Source organism: Rana temporaria, chromosome 4 (assembly GCF_905171775.1).
Source record: "Rana temporaria chromosome 4, aRanTem1.1, whole genome shotgun sequence".
Classification (NCBI taxonomy): domain Eukaryota; kingdom Metazoa; phylum Chordata; class Amphibia; order Anura; family Ranidae; genus Rana; species Rana temporaria.
In genome coordinates, this window is record NC_053492.1 from 24,725,442 (window position 1) to 24,752,550 (window position 27,109).

The 27,109-nt window shown below is 48.0% G+C and overlaps 1 protein-coding gene across 1 annotated transcript in view; it reads left to right on the top strand.

The window, feature by feature from the left end:
* Positions 1 to 27,109, top strand: part of EXTL3 (exostosin like glycosyltransferase 3) — a 166,219-nt gene that overhangs the window by 125,645 nt on the left and 13,465 nt on the right. Inside the window, exon 3 of the mRNA XM_040348131.1 lies at positions 2,758 to 2,885. Within this exon, the coding sequence (XP_040204065.1) occupies positions 2,758 to 2,885 (128 nt within the window). The remainder of the gene's footprint in view (positions 1 to 2,757; positions 2,886 to 27,109) is intronic.

A 27,109-nucleotide genomic window follows, 5' to 3' on the forward strand; every position in this document is an offset into this window, starting at 1 on the left:
GACTACAGAATGCAGAGGAAACCAAAAACACCGCTTTCTCTGCTCAGAGACCATAGTCTAAAATTTCACCATTAAAACCTGTATCCTATTCGCCTAAACCAGGGGTCTGCAACCTTTAACCACTTCCTTACTGGGCACTTAAACCCCCTTCCTGCCCAGAGGACTTTTTGCGATTCGGCACTGCGTCGCTTTAACTGACAATTGCGCGGTTGTCCGACGTGGCTCCCAAACAAAATTGACGTCCTTTTTTTTCCCACAAATAGAGCTTTCTTTTGGTGGTATTTGATCACCTCTGTGGTTTTTTTTTTTGCGCTATAAACAAAAATAGAGCGACAATTTTGAGAAAAAATTTTTTTTTTTACTTGCTGCTATAATAAATAGCTAATTTTTATTTATTTTTTAATCGCAATAAGCAACTGGTTTGTGCAAAAGTTATAGCGCCTTCAAAATAAGGGACAGAATTATTATTTTTTTTTTTACTAGTAATGGCGGCGATCTGCGATTTTTTTATTGCGACTGCGACATTATGGCGGACACATTGGACACTTTTGGCACCATTCACATTTATACTGCGATCAGTGCTATAAATATGCACTAATTACTGTATAAATGTGACTGGCAGGGAAGGGGTTAACACTAGGGGGTGAGGAAGGGGTTAAATGTGTACCCTATTTAGATGTCGCCTCATCTCTCTCTTCGCACTGGGGCCACGGTCAGTGCTGATGAGCTCAGCTGAGTCTTTTGATCCGGAGCGAAGCCTCCGCAGGGGAGATGTCGGCGGCTGAGATGAGAGCTCTCGTCGTGACAGGCGGGCGGGAGACTCGGTGTGCATGCGCCACCCGGGCCGCGAGCACAGACAGGCCAGCTCTGTGGCCAGTCACATGACGCGCCGACCGAATCACAGGCCAGCTCAGGCCTGTGGCCACATTACCACGCCGTGCGGTTGATGTAATTGCGGTAACGCCGATTAAGTAATGGGCGTTACCGCGAGGGTAAGAGTAATCAGGTAGATTACTCGTTGCCTTCAAAAGGTGCCCCGGGGGCCGTGGCAAAGGTTCAAAAGAGGTTGCCGACACTTGGCCTAAATGTTCACAGTGGCAGGTTCTTGCCCCATCACAGTTCATAGTCTGGTCGTAGTTTTGTTGAAGAGGCTTTTATAACCATCATTTCCTCCAATAAGATGTTGGCCTGAATCTCCTGGTTGGTCTCCTCAATGAGGGGCATTTGCCATTTTCTGCTCTGAGACCTGGTTTACCTTAGAGCTTTATTAGAAAAAATAGCATGCTAGCCTTTTGTTGGTGGATTCTATAGTATACAGAATGGGCAGCAGATAATTGATGGAGGTAGTTGTTGAACTGTCAAGTGATCAGATTTCCAGCCTTCTTCAAGATCAAAGGGTAGCTCACACTCGAAATGAGCTCCTTTGTTGGAGATGACAACATGATCATTAAAGGTAACTATTCTGAGTTTATCTGAGCATGCCAAGGCAGTCAGCACATCTTCTTTTTGTTTCTGCTTCTTTCTTCAGGTGAGCAAGGAGGGTAGTGTGTGTGTGTGTTTTTTTTTTTTTTTGAGGTTCTTCTAAGATCACATATGACCACCTGGACCTTTTCACTGTCTTTAGTAAATCAGCCAAGTCGTAAATGTCAGACATTGACGTGGGGAATGGAATGTAAAGAAAATCATAGTTGTTGTGGTGATCTTTAGGATCTTGTGTGGCTTTCTGTATATGCATTATGCCATTAATTTGCATATATTGCATTCTTGTAAATTCATGAATTTAAATGTTTAGCAGCACTGTGAACAATCACCTGAGAGAAACGATTATCAGCATTAAAGGGGTTGTAAAGCTTTAAAACGGGTTTAAAAAAAAAAATAACAAACATGTCATACTTCCACTGTGCAGCTCGTGTTGCACAGAGTGGCCCCGATCCTCGTCTTCTGGGGTCCTTCGGCGGCTGTCTCGGCTCCTCCCAGTTTCTTGTAACCCCCCTGGGAAGTGCTCTCTCAAGGGGGTAACCTTGCACGCACTCTCCTGAGTCCTGTATTCGATGTCCATAGCCGCCAACTACAGGACTTGGCCCGGTGATCTGCCAATATGGTTCCGGCTATCCAGATGGTTCCTGTAAGGACTGTGCAGGCGCAATCCTTGCCGACGGAAATCTCCGAACCTCGGCCGGCATCCAGGGCGCTGTGGAATTTGAGGAAAGTGGCCAGTCGGCCTCACTCCTAGCTCGGCTTCCTGGCTCTTTTTTTAACATCCTCCAACGGGGATGTTAAGGAATGAGCCTGGATACAGGCCGACTTTGTTCAGAGATTTTGTTCGGAGATTTCCGTTGGCAATGATTGCGCCTGCGCAGTCCTTACAGGAACCATCTGGATAGGGGAACCATACCGACTAGTCACGGCCCTCGTGTCATTGAAGTTGATTTACAGCAGTAAAGTAAGTTTTTAGCAATCTAGCCGGAGAAAAGCAGAGAAGACTGGGCCAAGATCAAGCGCGTTCTCGACGCTGGACTTTCGAGGGCCAGCAAACATCAGATGTTTTTTCACCTTAACGCATAGGATGCATTTAGGTGAAAAAAACATGAACCTTTTCAACCCCTTTAAGTCTGATGCTTCCAATTTTTACATGTGGGAAACAAAATTGTGGTCCTGTCTGGTATTGAACAGAGTATTTTTCTGGCTGTTGAATGTATATATCACCCCCCCCCCCCCCATTGTACATATACATTGACGCTCTCATTCCTCCATCAGGTGGTGCGCACAGAAAAGAACAGTCTAAACAATCGTTTCCTTCCCTGGGATGAGATAGAGACCGAGGCTGTCCTCTCCATCGATGACGATGCTCACCTCCGCCATGATGAAATCATGTTTGGGTTCCGGTAAGCTGCTTTTTCATAATGTAGTCTCCAAAATATTTTGAACAAGTAATGCAAAACAAATATGTGTCACCTTCGGCCTCCAGGGCCCCGGCTGCACGGTGCTTTGCGCTTTGTGTATTTTTTTGTTATTTTTGGGTTTGGATGCAGTTTTATAATTTTCTGCAGCAAAAAGCAAATTTTGTTTGCATACAGCGTCGCATGACCGCACAATTGTCAGTTAAAATGGCCTGGTAGGGAAGGGGTTCAATTCTTCCAGTGCTGAAGTGGTTAAAGACCTAGTTGAATATAATGGAAAAACAAAAGCTGCTGTGTTAATGTTAGTGACTGAATCGTGTATTTTCTATTTTGCCTCTAGTTCCATTTTAAATCCTAATATTTATTGGGTAACTTTGTCTTTCCACTTTTACCTCTTCATTTTCTAGCTTCGGAATTTTGATCAGTATTGACTTTTTATGCCATTTTTTTTTTTTTTTTAGTAAGCTGGCACTTTTCCTCCAACAATATGCTTCTGATGCCTCTTTGGATCGATCCTTTGTCATGGTGAAGGAGGTTGCGTCAGGCAGATCATAGTATAGGGATCAGATTAGACACAGTCCATCTGAGCAGGATATAGTAGCACCGTTCAAGTATTTTTGCCACCTAAACCCCCATGGTTAAAATCGCCCAGTGAAACCACGCTGAAAGATGAGTCCCTGGTTGCTATTAGCACGCTGCCATAATGAAGGAAGTGTCAGGTCCTGTTTACAGGGTAGTTAAGCTAAAATGCTAAGTAACTATTCACAACTATATATAAATAGCCTGCCATATACTTGCTGAAGAAAACGTACCTCCTTTACCCTGTCCTTCAGTAGTGTGGCATATGCAATGCTGCATGGAAGTGAATACCGTACAACAGCCTTTTACAGACTTGGAGGAACCATTGAAATGAGTGTAGTATTCACATGGTAACATTTATTGCACAAGATTAAGAACACTTATAAGATATAAGTGGGAGTCATGCTCTTAAGTATGTAGTCCTGGCAGTTCTACTGTGTCACACAGGCTCCTCGCATGATCCGGGTAGCTGGGAAAGGTTCTGATGTGATGTTGTGCTGAATCCCTTGTACGTTCAGGAAAACCAGGAAGTAGTCCGCTCTATGCTGTCAGCCTAAACCGGAAGAGGAAATATCACCAGCCGGAGGGGGAAAGGGTCCAGCCATGTGGGCAGATCCTGACCATACGATCGTGATCCTACTGTGTGCTGCAGCCACCCCAGCACCCCCTGATACCTGAGCCTCCTCTCTCCAGCGATCTCCACAAGTTCCTGCGCTGTCTGGAACTCTCCTCCTGATTGACTAAGAGACAGCAGCGGCGCCATTGGCTCCCGTTGCTGTCAGTCAGTTAGCCAATCGGGGGAGAGATGGGGCAGGGCCGAATCAGGGCTCTGTGTTTGAATGGACACAGGGAGCTGTGACTCGGCTCGGGTGTCGCCATAGCAAGCTGCTTGCTGTTGGGGGTACTCGACAAGAGGGAGCGGCCAGGGGGGCCGAAGAGGGACCTATGAGGAGGATTGTGGCTGCTCTGTGGAAAAACAACTGCACAGAGCAGGAAAGTAGAATAACATGTTTCATATTTTTGCTCTAAAAATATGAGACTTTACAATCACTTTAAACCAACTGTAAGTCAGAGTAAATAAACAGGCAGAATGCCTGTTTCTGTTTGCAGTGGATGTCACCAGTAATACAGCGATCAATGCTAAAAATATGCTCTGTCACTGTACTAATGATACTGTCTGGGAAGGGTTAGCCTCTAGGGTGATCCAGGGGTTAACTATGTGCCTAACTATGTGTAAAGTGTGCCAATTTTTATTAATGCTGTACAGCAGTGGTTCTCAACCTTCTAGTGCCGTGACCCCTTGATAAAATGTCCCAAGTTGTGGGGACCCCCAACGGTAAAATTATTTTCCTATCGTGGGTTGTCGGCACCCAAGACGAGACAAGACCTAACCCACAGACATTTAGCGCTCCCTGAGTCCCTTCCACTCAGTATTAAAACCCCTTATAGCAGCCCTCAAAATTTCCACTCGCCTGCTAGCATTTGGCGAGTGGATTTAAGCTGGGGGCGAGTGATGACAGGGCTGCATGACCAATCTCCCTCCAATCTGTGCCTACACTTAGAGTCCTGATGAGATTGGCGGCCGAAGAGGAAAAGTGCATGCTCGGGAAAAGTAGTCTGGTGAGCCGCGCACAGGCAGAGCAGTACACAGGTGCTCTCCTTACAATTCTCATTAAGCCATGGGACCCAACAGTATGACCTCTCTGAGCCTGCCCCCCTCCCCCGGGCCCCGACCAATGTAGCTAGAGAGCAGAAAGTAATGAGTGAGGTGGAGGATTGCAAAAATTACCACTCCGGTGCAGCGCTCACTGAAAGTTGCACTGACATGAGAGCAGCAGCCTTCTAGTTTGTGCAGTTTTCTTCTCCTTGTGCTCTATGTAGGTGTCCAGCAGTTCAACCTGAGCACTGTGAGCAGACTGGTCTCAATGTGTGCTGTGCGCTGTCAGTGTGCGCTGTGCTATGGTGTCAATGGCTGTGCAGTTGTGTGGATCTCAGCGCTGGATTGTACTCCCTCCCGCTGTGCTGCAGCTCCTCTCCTCTCTGCCAGCCTGAATAAAAGGGGGAAGTGGGGACATGCAAGCGTGGAGCCGCACACACAGGCTCCTGATGATGAGATGAATGAGAGAGAGGATGGATGGGAGTTGCAGAGGAGACAGCAAGAGAATGGGGAAGAGACCCAGTTCTAGTGCCCTGTCCCTCTGGTCTGCCCCCAGTGCCCTGTCCCTCTGGTCTGCCCCCAGTGCCCTGTCCCTCTGGTCTGCCCCCAGTGCCCTGTCCCTCTGGTCTGCCCCCAGTGCCCTGTCCCTCTGGTCTGCCCCCAGTGCCCTGTCCCTCTGGTCTGCCCCCAGTGCCCTGTCCCTCTGGTCTGCCCCCAGTGCCCTGTCCCTCTGGTCTTCCCCCAGTGCCCTGTCCCTCTGGTCTGCCCCCAGTGCCCTGTCCCATTTTGTTAAAGTTGTTGTTGGTAATATTTAATTTTGTAACTTGATTCTGCATAAAACATTGTCATTCCATGGGATAATCTACGAGGGCATGTTTACGGGTGCAATTAGGCGTAGGGCAGTGTATGAATTAGGTGGGGCAACTGGTGGCGAGTAACTCTTGAGGCCTGGCTAGTAGCTCAGGACTTGAAATTTTGAGCCCTGCCTTATAGTACATTTTAGGATGTACCACTCTCTATCTTTGTTCCTCTTTTCTTTCCCTTTCATCTCTCTCTATCCTAATTTCTTGTTTGTAATCCCCATCCCTCTCTAGACGTCTTTCTTGTTCTTTCTGTCCCTTTTTCTTTGTTCCTCCCCCTCTTTTCCTCTCCCTTCCATGTATTCTCTCTTTATATTGCTTCTCTTACTCCCTGGTAAGGATGAGCTCTGGCGTGTTCGCATAGCCAGGGAGACATTGTCCCGATGCTCTGGTGCAGGGATCGTGAAATGTCTCCCTGGCTGTTATTAGCGCAGCGCCGTGCACACTTCCTGGCGGGCAGAGCTTATCCTTACTCCTTGGTGGGTGGTGGGATCAGTGGCAGTGCTGGCGGGGAGTTGGGATCAGCCAACTTAGGTGCTCTTGATTAAGGTCATCTGCTGATCTGAGAACTGTAGTGGGGGCAACTCTAATCACAGGTATTGTTACTCACAGTGTCGCCGACTTTGTGGTTTCTTGTAGCAGTGACACCTATGCTGAAATCAGCAGATAGGGTCTCCTTAAGCCCCTCCCACTTCACATTCCTCACCAGTCAGCTGATCTCTAGTCCCTGCCCCCCAGCTATGCCGTGAACTGAAGGGGCGGCTCTGAAGAGGCTGAGTGGGCGGCCGCAGGCTTCAGGAACAGCCCAGGTTTTGGGGACCCCTGGCAAATCCTCATTTGACCCCCAAGGGGGTCCCGACCCCAGGTTGAGAACCACTGCTTTACAGGGATGAGAGACAGAGTGATCGTTCCCTCTGTGTACAGAGCACTATGTTGAATGTCAATGCAGAGCTCTCAGCTATACAGCCAATCAGCAGGACCCAGTCAGGACTTGCTGACAGGCTCCCCCGCTGCATGTAATCACAGTGGGAGCATGCATGTGTGCTCCCTAAACCCGGAAGTAGGAAGCATGGTAGCAGTACATGGTTTAGCTTACAGTGCCTGCTTGTCCCCAATATAATACGGGTGGACGGTCGCTTAATGGTTATAAATACAGTAAATAAATAACAAAAGCCTGTTTTTAAAAGTGAAACCAATTTTTCATTCACACCTTTTTAGTTCATTGACACAACTTGTGATTCCTTCACCCATATGAAGAAACTCCAAGGGGAAAGACCTTTTTAAGTTTCATAAAAGTTCATTCTTGCTCTTTACACCAAATATCTTAAAACCACCTAATTTTTGTGGTTAATAACTCCAGATGCATACAGAATGTGACCCCCGACGGTATAATCCAATATAACGGCTTGTCCTCCACTATTGCACAGGACGTGAGTGTAATAAATGCAACAAAACAAGAACTAATAGTGTAGTAGAACGCCCTTTTATTACATAATCCTAAACCTGTTAAACACTTACCTAGCACCGATGAGTCGGCTCTTTCTCATTTCCTCCACAGCCCAAAATATAAGCAATCCTCTTTGATGGAGAATGTCCAGGATACATTTTATCGATCAAAAGACGCATTGTTCTATTTATTCCAATTTCTATTATTGACATTGTGTTTTGGCAGAGTAGTGCGCCTTTATATAATATCAGCAGGGAGTGAGTATTGCCAGGGAAGTGTGGGAGAGGGATGAACAGAGCGAGGAGTGTTGTGAAATCTCTCGCCCTAGGCTGCCTTTTTCTGCAGTAATGTGCCAGCAAGGTGATGTTGTGACTTGATTAGATCCTTGCACACAACTTCATATATCTTGTGTTATTATAGTTCCATACCGCCCTCAGCTATCCACCATATGGCGTGACAGTGGACAGCTATGTCTTAAGTGTGTCTAAACCCAAGAGAAATTATGTAATATTATATTGCATCTCATCAGTCCTTACATGTGGCGGCTGCATTTGTTACATTTTTTTTTAAAGAATTTTCTTCTTTTTAGTTTCACGTGTTGATCCTGCCCGGTAACACACTTTTACCGTGTTTCCCCGAAAATAAGAGCTACCCCGAAAATAAGACCTAGCAGGATTTTCGAGGAGGGCTGCAATATAAGCCCTACCCCGAAAATAAGCCATAGTAAAATGTGTTAAAACATTTTTAATGCACCTTGGAGGTCTTCTCCTCTCCTCCTAGCTGACACCCGCCCCCCCCTCCACAGTGCACAGAACTGGGCAACGCCAGTGAGACAGCGGCTCCCCCCTTCCACTTTCTTCCCGCCCGATGCCCGCAGCCCCTCCCTCCTCAGCGCACAGATGCCAGCGGGACACCGTCTCCCTTCATCTCCACTCTCCTCGCGCCCGATGCCCGCGGCCCCCCTCCCAGTGCACAGAGCGGGCCAATGCCAGTAAGACAGCGGCTCCCCCCTCTGCTCTCCTCCCGCAGCCCCTTCCACCTCGGTGATTGGAGCGGACAGATGCCAGCGGGACACCGGTTCCCCCCTCCTCCCACCTGACGCCCACGGCATCCCCTTCCAGTGCACGGAGCGGGCCAACACCAGCGGGGATCCCGGAGCAGAGAAGAGCCCAAGGAAACCATGGGACCGCCAGGTCAGCAGAAAGAAAGGTACGGGTAATGCCCACAAAGAAATCACAAAAGGAGACACACTGCACCCCACATTCCTAAAAATTTTATTGCATACGGTAATTCTATGAGGATGGATTTAACGATGCTTTTTAGGTTTTGACCTGACAGGGAGGGGGAGGGGGGGATAAGACAGGGGACCCACTAGATAAATGACACAGCAGAAGCACTATGCAATCTATTATGATTTAAAGAAAAAGGATTTCTTTTTTTTTTTAGGGTTACAACCACATTAAGATCATTGTACATATCGTAAAAAAATAAGACATCCCCGAAAATAAGCCCTAGTGTGTTTTAGGTTGCCAAAATTAATATAAGACCCGGGCTTATTTTCGGGGAAACACGGTAACCAAGAGTGACAGCACTGCTATATGTATAGAGAAGAACAATGTTACCACCCTTAGCCTTGGTTCACATTGGTGTATTTTGACATGCGATGCAACATGTTTGCTTTGCGTTTTAATATGTAGCGGAATACATTTTGTCCTAAATTTATGAAGAAATATGATAAAAATAGTGCTGCTATACCGCATGAAAAAATCGTGCCCTGCAGGCTTCAATGTGAAAGCCCGAAGGCTTTCACACTGAAGCGGTGTGGTAGGAGGACCGCTCCAAAAGTCCTGCTAGCCGCATCTTTGGAGCGGTATCGGAGCTGGGTGTTTACCGCTCCTATACCGCGCCTTCCCATTGAAATCAATGGGAAACCGCGGTGATACCGTCCGCAATGCGCCTCTGCAGAGGTGCATTGCGGGCGGTATTAACCCTTTTTTCGGCCGCTAGCGGGGGTTAAAACCGCACCGCTAGCCCCCGAATATCGCGGTAAATACGACGGTATAGCGGCGCTACAAATAGCGCGGCTATACCGTCACCGCACCTCCACTGCCCAATGTGAAAGCAGCCTTATACCACGGATTGCGAGTAACGTGGTTAGTGAGTGTTTCACAATAAGAGCTATTGTTTTTATTTTTTAATCCTGACTAGTTTTGCGAGCGTTGTCCTGAAAAACTAGCAGGATTCAAGCCTCTGTGGTGTTCAGTACCGCATTTGGCCAAAGGTGTGGGGGCGGCCGTGACATTCGCAGCCGCTCGGATGCACACGGAGCCACTCAGTGTCTTCGGCATCCCCCCCCCCCATCTCTGGCCACATGCGGTACTGCATACCATATATATATACATACATACATACATACATACATACATACATACATACATACATACATACACACATACACACATACACACACACACACACACACACACACTCCAGTAGTGATCAAATACCACAAAAAGAAAGCTCTATTTGTGTGGAATTTGTGTCGTTTCACATGTATGCGATGTGGGAACCAGTATCTGTTCCCGCATCGCATAGAACTTGCAGGCAGTACACACTACCCTATGCAAACTAAGAGTGTCACTAGAAAGTAAATGACAGACACCCCCCCCCCCCCAGATTGGTTTGCATATCGCAGAGCAAACTGTGAATTCGGACAGGAATCGGATTGATAGGTGTGAACACCCATGCGATTCATGTGCAGACAAAGGGTCCTGCACGATTTTGGTCCGAATGTGAATTCTGTATGGCTGAATTTGCATCGCATGATGTGATTTGCACAGCAGTGCGAATCCCATGCGATGTCTGACATTGCGCTGGTGTGAACCGGCACATACGTTTCATTTGCGTGGAGTGTTGCATGACCGCTGTGTACTCACTGAGCGGCATTGTGTTACCTTGTAGGTGGGGGGTTAAAAATGCAGATCGGCCGCCTGTTTTTACCACCACCTAGCCTGTGTGAAGGAAAGCTAAGGTTGGTTTGTTCATATTGCCTACCAGTATGTTTTTTTTTTTTGGGGGGGCTGTGGAAGGAATCCCCCCCCCCCCCCACCCAAACATGAGTGAAAATACAAATTTCATACAGATGGTGTCTTGCGTGGTAATTGAAATGGATCAATTTATAATCAGCAAAAATACAGAGGTTGAAATGCACTTTACAATACAGACATTCCCTAGTAATGTACTCAGCCCACCTATTCATAACAAAAACCCCATTTACACAGTTCTGTTATATAGGATAGAAGCCGCGGGGGGGGGGGGGGGGGGGGGGGGGGGGGGGGGGGGGTCGTTTCATGCCTTTGTAAAGCCACCCTGCTGCTTCAAGGCACTGAATCAAAGTGCAGTTCCTGATTAAACTGCCTGAGCTTCTATTTTTGCACAGTTCTCTGATGATAGTTTATGGTTTTGGGGTTGTATTCAAGATGTGCTAATAGAGATCACACAAATACTCGGTAGTATAACATTTAACCACTTGCCGACCACAATACATATATTGACATAGCTGTTTTGAAGTGGTTCGGGGCGTCGTGCGATACAAATTAAATTTTGCATCCCCGCAACAGTGAATAAGGCTGACAAAAGCCCAGGCGCCAGGATGTCATTTCTAGTCGCCATGGCGACCTGGGATTTGTTGAGCCCTGCTGTAGTAGCAGTGACTACTACATTGATTTCTCTGCTTCCCCAGTGGTCCATCAGATAGCGAATATTATTATTATACAGGATTTATATAGCGCCAACAGTTTACGCTGCGCTTTACAATATAAAAGGGAGACAATACAGTTACAATACAATAAAATACAAGAGGATTAAGAGGGCCCTGCTCAGAAGAGCTTACAATCTAAAAGGGTGGGGCAGGTGATACAAAAGGTTGTAACTGTGAGGAATGAGCTGTTGGACTTTGGTCCAAGCTGGGCCAATGTAACTAGGAAATAAAATTCCATACCTGGAGCTCCATGTTTAATCTGAAGGCCTCTGACTTTCTACTGAGTTCCACCCGTTTTTTTAGTTTAGTAAAAGTCAGCAGCTACAAAAAGCATAGCTTCTGACTTTAACCACTTGCCGCCCGCCAATGACAGATTGACGGCGGCAAAGTGGTTGTAGAATCATATGACGTCCTCAGGATTCTGAGCCGCTGCGCGCCCCCGGGGGCGCGCATCGCGGCGATCGTTGTTGCGGGGTGTCAGTCTGACACCCCGCAACACCGATCTCGGTAAAGAGTCTCTCACGGAGACTCTTTACCACGTGATCAGCCGTGTCCAATCACGGCTGATCACGATGTAAACAGAAAGAGCCGTTGACGGCTCTTCCTCACTCGTGTCTGACAGACGCGAGTAGAGGAGAGCCGAACGGCTGCTCTCCTGACAGGGGGGGTTCGCGCTGATTGTTTATCAGCGCAGCCCCCCCTCGGATCGCCACATGGACCACCAGGGAAGCCCACCCTGGACCACCAGGGAAGGGCAGATCCAAAAAAAAAGCTAAAAAACAAAACAAAAAAAAGGCTGTAAAAAAAAAAAAAAAGGCTGTAAAAAAAAAAGCATTAAAAAAAAAGATGCCAATCAGTGCCCACAAATGGGCACTGACTGGCAACATAGGTTAATCAGTGCCGCCCCAGTGTCCATCAGTGCCACCCTAGTGTCCATCAGTGCCACCCCACAGTGCCCATCCATGCCCAGTACCCACCCATGAGTGCCCATCTGTGCCGCCCATGAGTGCCCATCTGTGCCGCCCATGAGTGCCCATCTGTGCCGCCCATGAGTGCCCATCTGTGCCGCCCATGAGTGCCCATCTGTGCCGCCCATGAGTGCCCATCTGTGCCGCCCATGAGTGCCCATCTGTGCCGCCCATGAGTGCCCATCTGTGCCGCCCATGAGTGCCCATCTGTGCCGCCCATGAGTGCCCATCTGTGCCGCCCATGTGTGCCCATCTGTGCCGCCTATGTGTGCCCATCAGTGCCGCCTATGTGTGCCCATCAGTGCCGCCTATGTGTGCCCATCAGTGCCGCCTATGTGTGCCCATCAATGCTGCCTATGTGTGTCCATCAGTGCCGCATACAAGCGCCGCCAATCAGTGCCACCTCATCTGTGCCCGTCAGTACTACCTCATCTGTGCCCGTCAGTACTACCTCATCTGTGCCCGTCAGTACTACCTCATCGATGTCCATCAGTGCCGCCATATCAGTGCCCGTAATTGAAAGAGAAAACTTACTTATTTACAAAAAAATTTACAGAAAAAAATAAAAACGTATTTTTTTTCTAAATTTTCAGTCTTTTTTTTAGTTGTTGCGCAAAAAAAAAAAATCGCAGAGGTGATCAAATACCACCAAAAGAAAGCTCTATTTGTGGGAAAAAAAGGACGCCAATTTTGTTTGGGTACAGTGTAGCATGACCGCGCAATTGTCATTCAAAGTGCGACAGTGCTGAAAGCTGAAAATTGGCTTGGGCGGGAAGGTGTATACGTGCCCTGTATGGAAGTGGTTAAATAAACTGACACTCGCCTGCCCCACGGTCCAGCAATGTGGGCGCACGGAGCCCCGCTCCTCTCCCCCTCACCGCCGTCATTTCTACTGTGGGCACCTGGCCGTCACAGCCTACGACTTCACGGCTGGGTGTGCACTGTGCATGCTCGTCTCGCGCTGCCCAGCGATCTTCTGGGACCTGTGTTGTGTCCCAGAGCTCACTGGCAGGGAGGGGCCACCTAAGGCGACAGGACCCGGAAGGAGGACAGGAAGTCCCACTAAAGAAGATACGCACCCCCCCCCCCCCAAAAAAAAAAGACATGCCAAATGTGGCATGTCAAACGGCGAGGAGTACTTAAAGGGGTTGTAAAGGTTTTTTCCCCCTAAATAGCTTCCTTTACCTTAGTGCAGTCCTCCTTCACTTACCTCGTCCTTCCATTTTGCTTTTAAATGTCCTTATTTCTTCTGAGAAATCCTCACTTCCTGTTCTTCTGTCTGTAACTACACACAGTAATGCAAGGCTTTCTCCCTGGTGTGGAGTGTCATGCTCGCCCCCTCCCTTGGACTATTGGAGAGTCAAGATGCTCTCTACATTGCAGATAGAGAAAGGAGATGTGTGTTAGTGGGCGTCCTGACACTCCTGCTCGCCCCCTCAAGAGGCAACATTTGTCCGATGGAGCGTGCAAACGGTCGAAATTTCTGACAACATCCTGCCATCACACAATTCCCGTCGCACAATCCCATCGTGTGTACGAGGCTTAAAGCGGGAGTTCACCCATTTCTAAAAAAAATTTTTTTCTTCCCCTAGCTTCCTGCTCGTTGTGTCTAGGGGAATCGGCTATTTGTATTAAAATATGAGCCGTACTTACCCGTTTTCGAGCTGCATCTTCTTCCGTTGCTTCCGGGTATGGGTCTTCGGGAATGGGCGTTCCCTCTTGATTGACATTCTTCCGAGAGGCTTCCAACGGTCGCATCCATCGCGTCACTCGTAGCCGAAAGAAGCCGAACGTCGGTGCGGCTCTATACTGCGCCTGCGCACCGACGTTCGGCTTCTTTCGGAAAATCGTGACGCGATGGATGCGACCGTCGGAAGCCTCTCGGAAGACTGTCAATCAAGAAGGAACGCCCATTCCCGCAGCCCATACCCGGAAGCGACGGAAGAAGATGCAGCTCGAAAACGGGTAAGTACTGCACATATTTTAATGCAAATAGCCGATTCCCCTAGAGAAAACGAGCAGGAATCTAAGGGGAAAAAGTGCCCTCTAAGGGTGAACCCCCGCTTTAACACTACATGGGGGGGAGGGGGGGGGTACATATAATACAGTTTGTGCTTTTTGAATATAGATCTTCTCTATATCCTTTTTGTACAAGATATATGTATTGGCGCAATGTTTTATTTCTCTTCTCAATAAGGAAATGCATGTTTTCAATCCCATTGTTTTGCAGGGCAGTTGGCGTTCACTTAGGTAATAAAATTGTGCGTTTACGATCACTCGCTATACATCAGACCTAATAAAGGGGTAATTGCCTATGAAAGCGGCTCGGGCTGGGGGGGTGGGGTGGGGGGAGGGCTTATGATCCAACAGAGGAAGATTTGGAAGCTCCGTTGCTCTCCGGATCTCGGAATGTGGCGCACTGTCATTGCACAAGAGACGTCCTTTCTATTGCTGGAACTCTCAGTGGCGCATCGGTTTAATAATTCATATTTTCATTAGAATTGTGGGGAAACTTCATTTACATAATTAGCAGGAGCGGGGAAGTTGTTGGCTTGATTTTAATGTGGTGTTACATTTTAATGAATTCCAGAGGAGCAGGGTGCTCTCTGCACTCACATACCCCCCCCCCCCTCCTCCGCTCCCCTCCCCCCCCCAACACCCTACTTTGTGAAAGATGAATCTATGATTACAGAACCTCCCCCGCCCCCTAGACACCGCTCAGGCTTACAGATGGCTTTTTCTTTAAGGATTGGTATTGCTGTTACATGTGTACTCGATCCAGTTCCTGGATGAAATCAGTCGACCACTTTGATCTCTCATTACTGGAGGAAGACATGCTCCCCCCTCCCCCTCCCAATCCAATGCCTAGTCCTTTGTGATGATTGCACTCTGATTAATAAAAAGGACGTTTCAGTTTTGGAACCTGCTGCACACGTTCCCAGATCTTGGCAGGAACAAGAGCGCAGGGGCTACGAGGTGTGGCGGGTTTGTGGTAGGTGGATGGTTAGTTGCATATCTGGACTAAATGCTAGGAGTTCCCATTAGCAGATGTTTTTTTTTTTTTTACTGAACTTTAGGCCAGGGCTCGACAAATCCCGGGCACCAGGTCGCCATGGCGACTAGAAATAGGGTCCTGGCGAGTTTGCTGGCGCCATCTGGTGGTGAGCCATTGGTATTACAAGTTATTACCACCAGGTGTGTAAGCTGGCGCCATCTGGTGGTGGCCGTTGGTTTTACAAGTTATTACCACCAGATGTGAGCTGGCGCCATCTGGTGGTGGCCGTTGGTATTACAAGTTAAGCATTACAAGTTAAACAGCAATTCTAATGTAATTTTTCACTATTTTCACTGCCATCTTCCTCCCTCTAATTAGAACCCCCAAACAGTATATATATTTTTTATCCTAACACCCTAGAGAATAAAATGGCGATCGTTGCAATACTTTCTGTCACGCCGTATTTGTGCAGCCGTCCTACAAGCGCACTTTTTTTGGGGAAAAAAAATACACTTTTTTGGGAAAAAAATTACACTTTTTTTAATTAAAAATAAGACAACAGTAAAGTTATCCCCATTTTTTTAATATTATGAAAGATAATGTTACGCCGAGTAAATTGATACCCAACATGTCATGCTTCAAAATTGCGTCCGCTCGTGGAATGCCGACAAACTTTTACCCTTTAAAATCTTCATAGGCGACGTTTAAAAAAATCTACAGGTTGTATGTTTTGAGTTACAGAGAAGGTCTAGGGCTAGAATTATTGCTCTCGCTCTACCAATCGCGGCGATACCTCACATGTGTGGTTTGAACACCGTTTACATATGCGGGCGCTGCTCACGTATGTGTTCGCTTCTGCGCGCAAGCTCGTCGGGACGGGGCGCGTTTTCTGGCTCCTAACTTTTTTAGCTGGCTCCTAGATTCCAAGCAAATTTGTCAAACCCTGCTTTAGGCAAATATCAAAAACTCAAATGAATGCAGAGCTCAGAGAGGGGGAGGGAGAAGCAGCACAAAAGGTTATTCAGTTATGCTGGGGTGCAAAAAGTAAACTGACAGGAGATGAGAGAGCAGAGAGCTTCTTTAAATACCCAATCAGGGGCTGGGAGAGGGAACAGGACCTCTAAGTATGCCTTACCTGTAGCAGAGAAAATCAGTTCAGAAAGGGCTGGTCTGTGCGGCAGAGCTGTATACATCTCAGAACTGGATGGACACAAGTATCATTTCTTTGGTTGGTTTAGCGCTTTTCCTGGAGTTGGGCTTTAAAGGATTAGTTCACCTTTAAAAAAAAAAAAAAAAAAAAAATTCAAATGTGTCCACTGTCAACCCTTTCCAACCCCCCCCCCCCTCAATCCCAGGGCTTCTGGTACAGATCAGAGCGATACTCTGTGCTGGGGCTGACCAAGCAAAAATGCTCTGATCTACCCTGAAAACCTCTCTATATATCGATGTGTGTATGGAGGGGTGGAGATGTATATCTAGAGAGAGAGAGAGCCAGAGGGGGAGGGCGGGCTAGAGAGAGCCAGAGGGGGAGGGCGGGCTAGAGAGAGCCAGAGGGGGAGGGCGGGCTAGAGAGAGCCAGAGGGGGAGGGCGGGCTAGAGAGAGCCAGAGGGGGAGGGCGGGCTAGAGAGAGCCAGAGGGGGAGGGCGGGCTAGAGAGAGCCAGAGGGGGAGGGCGGGCTAGAGAGAGCCAGAGGGGGAGGGCGGGCTAGAGAGAGCCAGAGGGGGAGGGCGGGCTAGAGAGAGCCAGAGGGGGAGGGCGGGCTAGAGAGAGCCAGAGGGGGAGGGCGGGCTAGAGAGAGCCAGAGGGGGAGGGCGGGCTAGAGAGAGCCAGAGGGGGAGGGCGGGCTAGAGAGAGGGGGAGGGCTAGAGAGAGGGAAAGAGGGGGAGAGGCTAGAGAGAGGGAAAGAGGGGGAGGGCTAGAGAGAGGGAAAGAGGGGGAGGGCTAGAGAGAGGGAAACGGGGGGAGGGCGGGCTAGAGAGAGGGAAAGAGGGGGAGGGCGGGCTAGAGAGAGGGAAAGAGGGGGAGGGCGGGCTAGAGAGAGAGAAAGAGGGGGAGGGCGGGCTAGAGAGAGAGAAAGAGGGGGAGGGCTAGAGAGAGAGAAAGAGGGGGAGAGCTAGAGAGAGGGAAACGGGGGGAGGCCTAGAGAGAGGGAAAGAGGGGGAGGGCTAGAGAGAGGGAAACGGGGGAGGCCTAGAGAGAGGGAAAGGGGGAGGGCTAGAGAGAGGGAAAGAGGGGGAGGGCTAGAGAGAGGGAAACGGGGGGAGGCCTAGAGAGAGGGAAAGGGGGAGGGCTAGAGAGAGGGAAAGGGGGGGAGGGCTAGAGAGAGGGAAAGGGGGGGAGGGCTAGAGAGAGGGAAAGGGGGGGAGGGCTAGAGAGAGGGAAAGGGGGGGAGGGCTAGAGAGAGGGGGGATATATCTATATAGATATTTGCGCACACGCATACGTCGGCTCTCTCCCACTGTGATCTCACACAGCGGGAGGCCAGCGCTGGGCACTATGGACTCGATGTCCACCGGCACCTGCCAATCATCGAGCAGAGGGACAGAACGACAGTCAGCCTATGTAAACAAAGCAGATTGCTGTTCTGACAGGACGAAAGGCATGGAGCCTGTGTCTCTGCAAAGCAGAGATATGGATCCATGTCTTTTCCCTAGTGAAAGCACCTCCCACACTGTAGTAAAACACTGGCTAGGCGCACAGTTAACTCTTTGATCGCCCCTGAGGTTAACCACTTCCCAGCCAGTGTCATTAGTACAGTGACAGTGCATATTTTTAGCACGAATTACTGTATTGGTGTCGCTGGTCCCCACAAAGTGTCAGTTAGTGTCAGACTGTCCACCATAATATAGCAGTCCTATAAGTCGCTGATCATTGCCATTTACTAGTAAATAAATAAAAAATATCCCATCGTTTGTAAACGCTATAACTTTTGTGCAAACCAATCAATATACACTTATTGGGATCTTTTTTTATTTGTATTTTTATTTTATTTTTTAACCGAAAATATGTAGAATACATGTTGGCCTAAATTTATGAAGACTTTTTTTTTTTTGTATTTATTTATTATTTTTTTCATTTATTTTATAGCGGAAAGTAAAAAAAAAATATTTTTTTTCCCCTCAATTGTCGTTTTTGTTTTTCTGTTTATAGCACACAAAAAAAAACGCAGAGGTGAGAGGAGAAAGTTCTATTTGTGGGGGGGGGGACGGACGGGGACACACATACCGTCGCACAATTGCCAATCAAAGTAGCACAGTGCCGTATCTAAGAAAACGGCCTGGTTGTGAAGGAGGGTAAATTTTCCGGAGGCCAATTGGTTAATACTAGATCCATTGCAGCCCACCCCCCCACCCTTATAAACTAAGCCATGTATGTACATAAATTGCCTGCGTCTTCCTCATTGTTCGTTTCTATACTTGAAATTCAAAAGATTTCCATTAAAATGTATTCAATGGAAAAATCTTGTTTCTACTTCGTGGGAAAATACTGAATCGCACCAGATTCGACACGCGGGGAAGTTTCCGACAGCGATTACGTCAGTGCAACGCGATGGCATTTCACAATGAAAAGCATGCGATACAGAACAGCAGCAGAGCACAGGCCGTGAAGAAGGGAGGAGGAAATGATTTCACCCCTTATTAAATGGTTCTCTTTACGGCGTCGGCTCTCTCTCTCTGCGTCTTCAGCCTGGTGGAGGATTGGAGTGATGATAGACGATCCGTTAAGTGCTTATTGTCTGCCCAGAAATAGCCTCCGGGGCTGTGCGCTGATATTATGAAGCGCTAATTGTTGGAGGTAAAGTGCGACGCGCCTTGTGTTTAGACTCCCTTGTGTACCGCCAAAGCCTCGTTTAATTATGCCCTGCTTGCTAATGACCTACTAGAACATTCATGATACCTCATCTCCATAAAATAACTGGGTAATGATATTCTAAATGGAAGGAAGGCCGTGCAATTTAATAATGAGCTTTTCTGCTACAGCCCCGGCTCTCCTACATCCTGCGGCATTTGAATACATTCACTGCCCATTCCATCCGGCGTCCATTAGTTGCAAATGGCGCGTCAGCTGGGGGTGTGAGGGTTAACTAGCGTCGATGTTGGAGGTTTTGTCATTTATTAACATATTTATATAGTTTGTCATCGGCACAAGTCCATGTAAATAATGGAGAACTGTAGTCTTTCATCTTTTTTTTTTTTATCATTTTTTATTTTTGTTACCTTTTGCTTTCCACATAATGCACCTATGGATAGACAGCCGCCTGAGGTTGTTCGCTGAGAGAGCGCTTACCCGATCATGTGACAGCCACAGTCCTAGCAGTCACATAATAGAGAAGCCTTGTTGCCTCCTGGGCATTAAAGAAAACCTTCACCCTAAGGTAGCGTTCATTTCTTTATCGTACATCACGGGACACAGAGCGGCATTCATTACTATATGGGTTATATGGAGTACCTTCAGGTGTAGACACTGGCAATCTCAAACAGGAAATGCCCCTCCCTATATAACCCCCTCCCATAGGAGGAGTACCTCAGTTTTTTTACGCCAGTGTCTTAGGTGTTAGTCATGGTTTAGCTTGCCTCCGCATCCTTGGGATTAGGTGAGCTACCGGTTCTGTCCAAAAAAGCCTCAGCGCTAAAGTGGTCAGTAACCGGACCCCAAACCCTTGGGGTATAGCCCATAATGCTTTTCTTTTTAGAGAGCTGGACCCTGGGCCCAGAACTTAGAAACCTTTGGGTACCTAAAGTTTTCTGTTGCCAGGGTGCTATATGGGCCCAGGACAGTGGATCCTTCATAGGAACCCAGGGCCTGAAGGTCTAGACATCCCCACGGAGATGGGGGAAGATTGGGCCTCTTGCTTGGCAAAGTCCTGCGGCATGGAACAGGTAAGTGAGGGGAAAACTTGCGGAACTTGGTTCTTAGCAGGTTTTTTTCTGGGGGGTCACAGGGGACATGCCTAAAGTTATGCACTGCATCTGGCAAACTAGTCACATATCATAAAGATAGGATGGCTCTCTATGTATTATTCCCCATAAGATGTGACCTCCCTTGTAGTGTTGGAAAAGCATTGAGTGGGGCCTGTGTTATATAAAAATATATGTGTGTGTCAGAGAGCTTTGCTTACCTGCAGGCCTCCAGGCGATGCTCCATTCAGTCTTCCTCCTCAGAGCCTGCAAGCAGGCAAAACGCTGACCTCCTCATGGTTCCAGGCTGCAGGCTGCAGTTTGCTGGAACAGAGAGGTCCCTTCCTCCCAAAATCCCCCCCCCTCCCCCTGTCGGGAGGGGCATTTCCTGTTTGAGATTGCTGGGGGGGAAGGGCGGGTCAGTGGCTTAAAGGAAGGGGCGGCCCTTCCTTGTTTGTTCCATTCAATACTTTGGAACTGAGGAGAAAGACCAGAGCGGCAGCACGGGGCGCCGAGGACACACAGTGGCCAGAAAGGATATTGCAGTCTTCAGAGGACTGTTTTTTCAAGCCTAGAAATAGGCTGTTTCTTTTCCATCTCATAGTTTTTCTTTGCAATACTACTCAGGGGGACAGAATGTTTTTTCTTTCCTGGATTTGAAACAAAAACGAAAAAAAAAAAAAAAAAAAGTCATCTAGGGGAGAGGAAGCATTTTTTTATCCCCCAAACAGGTGTTTGGACAATTAACTTTTATAGTTCCAAATACCAATAGGTAGCAGGTGTACCTCGGTATTGTACCATGGCATCCGGGTCAGAGGGTACAAGAGGTGGGGATTCCCCCAGAGAGTCTGAGGTCTCAGACAAAGCTATGCCGCTGTTTTCCCTACAGGGAGCCTTGGGGCCATCGGGATCTGGGGCTGGAGCTGACGCGGGTCAGTCCAACCCTAAGATGGTCACGGAGGAGGTATTACTCACCTCTTTAAAAGAGATGCAGAAAAGCATGGGAAAAATGATAGCCGCAGCTATGCGGGGCAGTAAGCGGAATAGATCTCCGTCGCCCAAACGCGGACCCTCAGAAGAGGAGGTCCTTTCCTCAGGGGAATTGGACGACCTCTTGGACAAGGACCAAGTAGGTTCAGGGATCGAAGACCCGGATACAGAGGAGTCTGGGGCAGTCTCCCTGAGGGAGAGCTGGTGGATTCAAGGATTGTCGGACTTGGTCCATAGGGCATTCAACTTGCCAGTACCAGATCTCCAGGTATCGACGGTTTCAGCTTTGGGCTCACTGAGGGCGCCTCAAAGCAATGCTGTGTTTCCGATCCATCCTCTATTAGAGGGAATTTTGTTCCAAGATTGGAACAAGCCAGATAAGATCTTCTTACTACCTAAAAGGTTCTCTGTCCTATATCCTATGGAAGAAAAATTTTCCAAAAGATGGGCTACTCCTGCAGTGGACGCAGCCATCTCATGTGTTAACAGATCGTTAACATGCCCTGTAGAAAACATACAGGTGTTCAAGGATCCAGTTGATAAGCGCTTGGAAGCACTACTTAAGAACTCCTTCACTACTGCAGGGGCAGTAGTACAGCCAGCTGTGGCTGCGATTGGGGTCGCTCAAGCATTATCGGATCAATTTAAGCAGATGCTTAAACTTATTCCGGCCCAGCAGGCAGAAAAATTTTCGGATGTCCCTAAGGCCATATGTTTTACGGTAGACGCAATCAAGGATTCTATCCAGCAAGCGTCACGTTTATCGTTATCCCTTATCCATATGAGAAGACTCTTATGGTTAAAAAGCTGGGAGGCTGAGCCCCCATGCAAGAAGCTCCTGGTAGGGTTCCCCTTCCATGGAGGACGACTCTTCGGAGAAGACCTAGATAAATACATTCAGACCATTTCAAACGGCAAGAGTACTCTCTTGCCAACTAAGAAGAAGGTTCAGGGACCTGCGTTTAAACGACAGTATTCCCCTGGGCAGGGGCCCTCTAATGCCAAGCAGTATCGACGGCCTCCTGCAAAAGCAAACTTCGGCTTCAACAGCAGATCACAAGGACAGGCTGTTAGAGGCAAAAGGCAGTGGTTTCGCAAACCAGCAAAACCAGCCCCCAAGCCAACCTTATGAAGGGGCGCCCCCACCCACGAAGGTGGGGGGAGGCTGCGACTCTTTTCAGAGATTTGGGAAGCCAGCATTCCCGACGAGTGGGTACGGTCTTCCGTGGCCACAGGCTACAAATTAGATTTCCTAAGGTTTCCTCCTCCTCATTTCCAGAAGTCGAGGATTCCAAACGATCCGGAAAAGGGAGCCGCATTAAGATCGGCATTAGATCATCTACTTTCCCAGGAAGTAATAGTAGAGGTACCAGTCCTGGAACAGGGGCTGGGTTTCTACTCCAACCTATTCATCATCCCAAAATCCAATGGAGATGTCAGGCCAATTTTGGACCTAAAGATGGTAAATGCATATCTAAAGATCCGCTCATTTCGGATGGAATCCGTGCGGTCAGCAGCTGCCACACTCCAGAAGGACGACTTCATGGCGTCCATAGACATAAAGGATGCCTACCTTCATGTTCCAATTTATCAGCCACATCAAAGATATCTACGCTTCATGGTGGCTTCGCGTCACTTCCAATTCGTGGCGCTTCCCTTCGGGTTGGCTACGGCCCCCCGGGTGTTCACGAAGGTCCTAGCTCCAATCCTAGCCAAACTAAGGATCCAAGGGGTCACGATCCTAGCATACCTGGACGACCTCCTAGTCATAGATCACTCGTCTCCCGGCTTGGAGCGAGCAGTGGCCCTCACGGTCCAATACCTCGAGAGGTTCGGCTGGGTCCTAAATCGAGAAAAGTCAGCTTTCCAGCCCACAAAGCAGTTGGAATATCTCGGCATGAGATTAGACACAGAACAACAAGGAGTGTTCCTACCTCTGAGGAAGGTAAAAGCCATCAAGGAATTAATCCTACTGGTTCTAAGCAAGAAAGAACCGACTATTCGCCTATGTATGAGGTTACTAGGCAAGATGGTGGCCACATTCGAGGCGGTACCATACGCCCAGAGCCACACTCGCATCCTACAGGCAGCCATCCTGTCAGCATGGAGCAGAAGGCCACAGGCCTTGGATATCCCGTTGCCGCTCTCATCAAGAGTCCGACAAAGTCTGTGTTGGTGGTTAGACCCTCAGAATCTACTGAAGGGGAAGTCTTTCAGCCCAGTGGCTTGGAAGATAGTGACCACAGACGCCAGCCTGACGGGCTGGGGAGCAATTTTGGATGGTTGCACTCGCCAAGGTACTTGGGCAAAGCCAGAGAAGCAGTTGCCCATCAACATCTTGGAGCTCAGAGCTGCTCGACTAGCCCTCAGGGCTTGGACGTCAAAATTGCAGGGGTTCCCGGTGAGAATTCAATCAGACAATGCCACGGCCGTGGCATACATAAATCACCAAGGGGGAACCAGGAGTCAAGCCGCTCAGAGAGAGGTGAGCTTGATTCTTCTATGGGCAGAGGCTCATGTGCCCTGCATATCGGCAATATTCATTCCAGGAGTGGACAACTTTCAGGCGGACTTCTTAAGCCGCCAGACTCTATGGCCGGGGGAATGGTCTCTGCATCCACAAGTCTTTCAAGCACTCTGCCAAAGATGGGGAGTGCCGGACGTGGATATCATGGCATCGAGACTCAACAAGAAACTAGACAGGTTCATGTCCCGCTCAAGGGATCCGATGGCCTGCGGAACCGATGCGTTGGTTTGCCCTTGGCATCAGTTCAAACTTCTTTATGCGTTTCCCCTGCTCCAGTTACTACCCCGCCTGCTGCGCAGGATCCGGGTGGAGCACATACCAGTCATCCTGGTAGCTCCAGCATGGCCCAGAAGAGCATGGTACTCACTAATCTTAAGGATGGTAGTGGGAGACCCGTGGACTCTTCCTCTACGGCCAGACCTGCTATCGCAAGGTCCGATCCTCCACCCTGCCTTACGGCATCTAAATTTGACGGCCTGGAAGCTGAATCCCTGATTCTCAGGGGTAGAGGTCTGTCTCAGAAAGTAATCTCTACCCTAATCAGAGCCAGGAAACCGGTCTCTAGGGTGATTTATTACAGGGTCTGGAAGGCCTATGTAGGCTGGTGTGAGTCCAAGCGATGGCTTTCTCGCAAATTTACCATCGATAGAGTATTAAGTTTTCTCCAGCTAGGAGTGGATAAAGGATTGGCATTAAGCACAATCAAAGGACAGATTTCTGCTCTGTCAGTGTGGTTTCAGCGGCCGCTGGCCACCCACACGCTGGTTAAGACCTTCCTTCAAGGGGTCTTACGTATTAGACCTCCAGTTAAATCCCCGCTTTGTCCGTGGGATTTAAATCTTGTTCTGTCAAGTTTACAGAAACAACCGTTTGAGCCGTTGGCTGATATTCCTTTGGTTCTACTGACAAGGAAGTTAGTATTTTTGGTTGCCATAGTTTCCGCAAGAAGAGTTTCGGAGCTGGCAGCCTTATCCTGTAAGGAACCATATCTTGTTTTTCATAAGGACAGGGTCGTTCTCCGCCCTCATCCTTCCTTCCTTCCGAAGGTCATATCCAGTTTTCATTTGAACCAGGATTTGGTATTACCATCCTTCTTCCCTAAACCTACTTCCAGAAAGGAAGGGTTGCTGCATACCTTGGATATTGTCAGGGCCATGAAGGCCTATCTTAAAGCTACAAAGAAGATCCGGAAGACAGATGTGCTGTTCATTCTACCGGATGGGCCCAAGAAGGGGCAGGCAGCTGCAAAGTCCACCATTTCTAGGTGGATTAAGCAATTAATCACTCAGGCCTACGGCTTGAAAGGGTTGCCTCCTCCAGTATCATTAAAGGCTCATTCTACTAGAGCCATGGGCGCCTCCTGGGCAGCACACCACCAGATCTCTATGGCTCAAGTTTGCAAGGCGGCAACCTGGTCTTCTGTCCACACGTTTACAAAATTCTACAAGTTGGACGTAAGAAGGAATACTGATACTGCCTTCGGGCAGGCAGTGCTGCAGGCTGCAGTTTGAGACCCTCGGATTCCGGGGGCTCCTCTTGTTCGAGTTAAATTTAAAAATTTTATTTTTCTCAACTAAGTTGGATTTATTATGATTTGAGTATATCTCTAAATTAAATCCTTTTGTCTTGGAGATGTTCTCCCTCCCCTCATTGTAAGCATTGCTTTGGGACATCCCATATAGTAATGAATGCCGCTCTGTGTCCCGTGATGTACGATAAAGAAAAAGAGATTTTTAATACAGCTTACCTGTAAAATCTTTTTCTTGGAGTACATCACGGGACACAGAGCTCCCACCCCTCTTTTTTGAGGACCATTTTGGGAGGCATACTGCTTGCTACAAAACTGAGGTACTCCTCCTATGGGAGGGGGTTATATAGGGAGGGGCATTTCCTGTTTGAGATTGCCAGTGTCTACACCTGAAGGTACTCCATATAACCCATATAGTAATGAATGCCGCTCTGTGTCCCGTGATGTACTCCAAGAAAAAGATTTTACAGGTAAGCTGTATTAAAAATCTATTTTTTCCCCTGACTTCTCACTTCTTTTCTCACATTTTAATATCCATTTTTATTTTTTTACTTAAAGCGGAGGTCCGCCCACCGCTGCAAAAATTAAAAGCCAGCAGCTACTGACTTTTAATAATAGGACACTTACCTGACCTGGAGTCCAGCAATGTCGGCACCGCAGCTGATGTTTCCATCAGCTGTCGGGTGCCTGCTCCCTCCATTGTGAGTAAGGGAACCCGACAGTGCATGCACGAGGAGGGAGCCCCAGCTGTGAGGCTAATGCCCGCGACTGAGGCGAAGTGGGAAAAGCATACCTGTGAAAGATGGGTAGGCTGTCCCCCCTCCCCCTGAAAAGGTGCCAAATGTGGCACTGGAGGGGAGTAGTACAATGAGCAGAAGTTCCACTTTTGGGTGGAACTCCGCTTCAATACGGGGCACTTCCTTCCCCTTCCTGCCCAGGCCAATTTTCAGCTTTCAGCAGTGTCACACTTTGACAATTGCACGGTCATGCAACACTGTACCCAGATGAAATTGTTATCATTTTTTTGACAGAGCTTTTCTTTTGGTGGTATTTAATCACCGCAGTTTTTTTTTTTTTTTTGCATGTGTGTTCTAAAGATTTTGTAAGTAATTTTTTTCCTTTACTGATGTGCGCTGATGAGGCTGTACTGTTGAGACGGCACTGATGAGGAGTAAGGATGAGCTCAGGCGCGCTCGCAACCCACACGGGCAGAGCCCGCTAGGAAGTCAGCCATGCACAGCGCGAATCACAGGCAGTGAGACATTTTCCAGATCCGCGGCTGCAGAGATCACGAAATGTCTCACTGCCTGTTATTAGCGATGTGCAGTGCCGACTTCCCGGTGGCTCTGCCCATGCGGGTTGCGAACGCGGCTAAGCGCATCCTTAATTAGGCGCTGATGAGCAGCGCGGATTGGGCTCCGATAAGCAGTGCGGATTGGGCTCCGATGAGCAGTGCGGATGGGCGTCGCTGCTGGGCACTGACTGGCATCGCTGATTACAGATTAACCATAATTTCCTTGTTTACACGTGATCAGCATTGATTGGACGGATGATTACATGTGAAAAGAGCCACGTAATGCGCCCTGTCCCCTTTTCACTAAAATATATTACATGGGGGACAAAAAATCCCATATGTGATACAATTTTGTAATGAAAGATTCTCTTTATTGAGAGATCAGAGGTCTTTTGGGCCCCTGATATATCTTAATCTGCTCTCTATTGATGCTAAAGCTAATAGAATGCATATTGCACTTCATTTTTTTTTTTTTATAATCAATTTTTTTTTAATTATTATTAACTTCAACATTCCATACAACATTGTACATTCTTATGTTCCATCATTTACATAAAGAACATAAATGGACATTGCAGAAAAAAAAACTAGACATAATTATTTTATCAAAAGCTTATCAATTATTCTACCACCCCTAAGAAAGAAAAAAAATAAATACAAATAAGATAAAAATTTAAAAAGACAAAGCAAAAACTGAAAAATAAA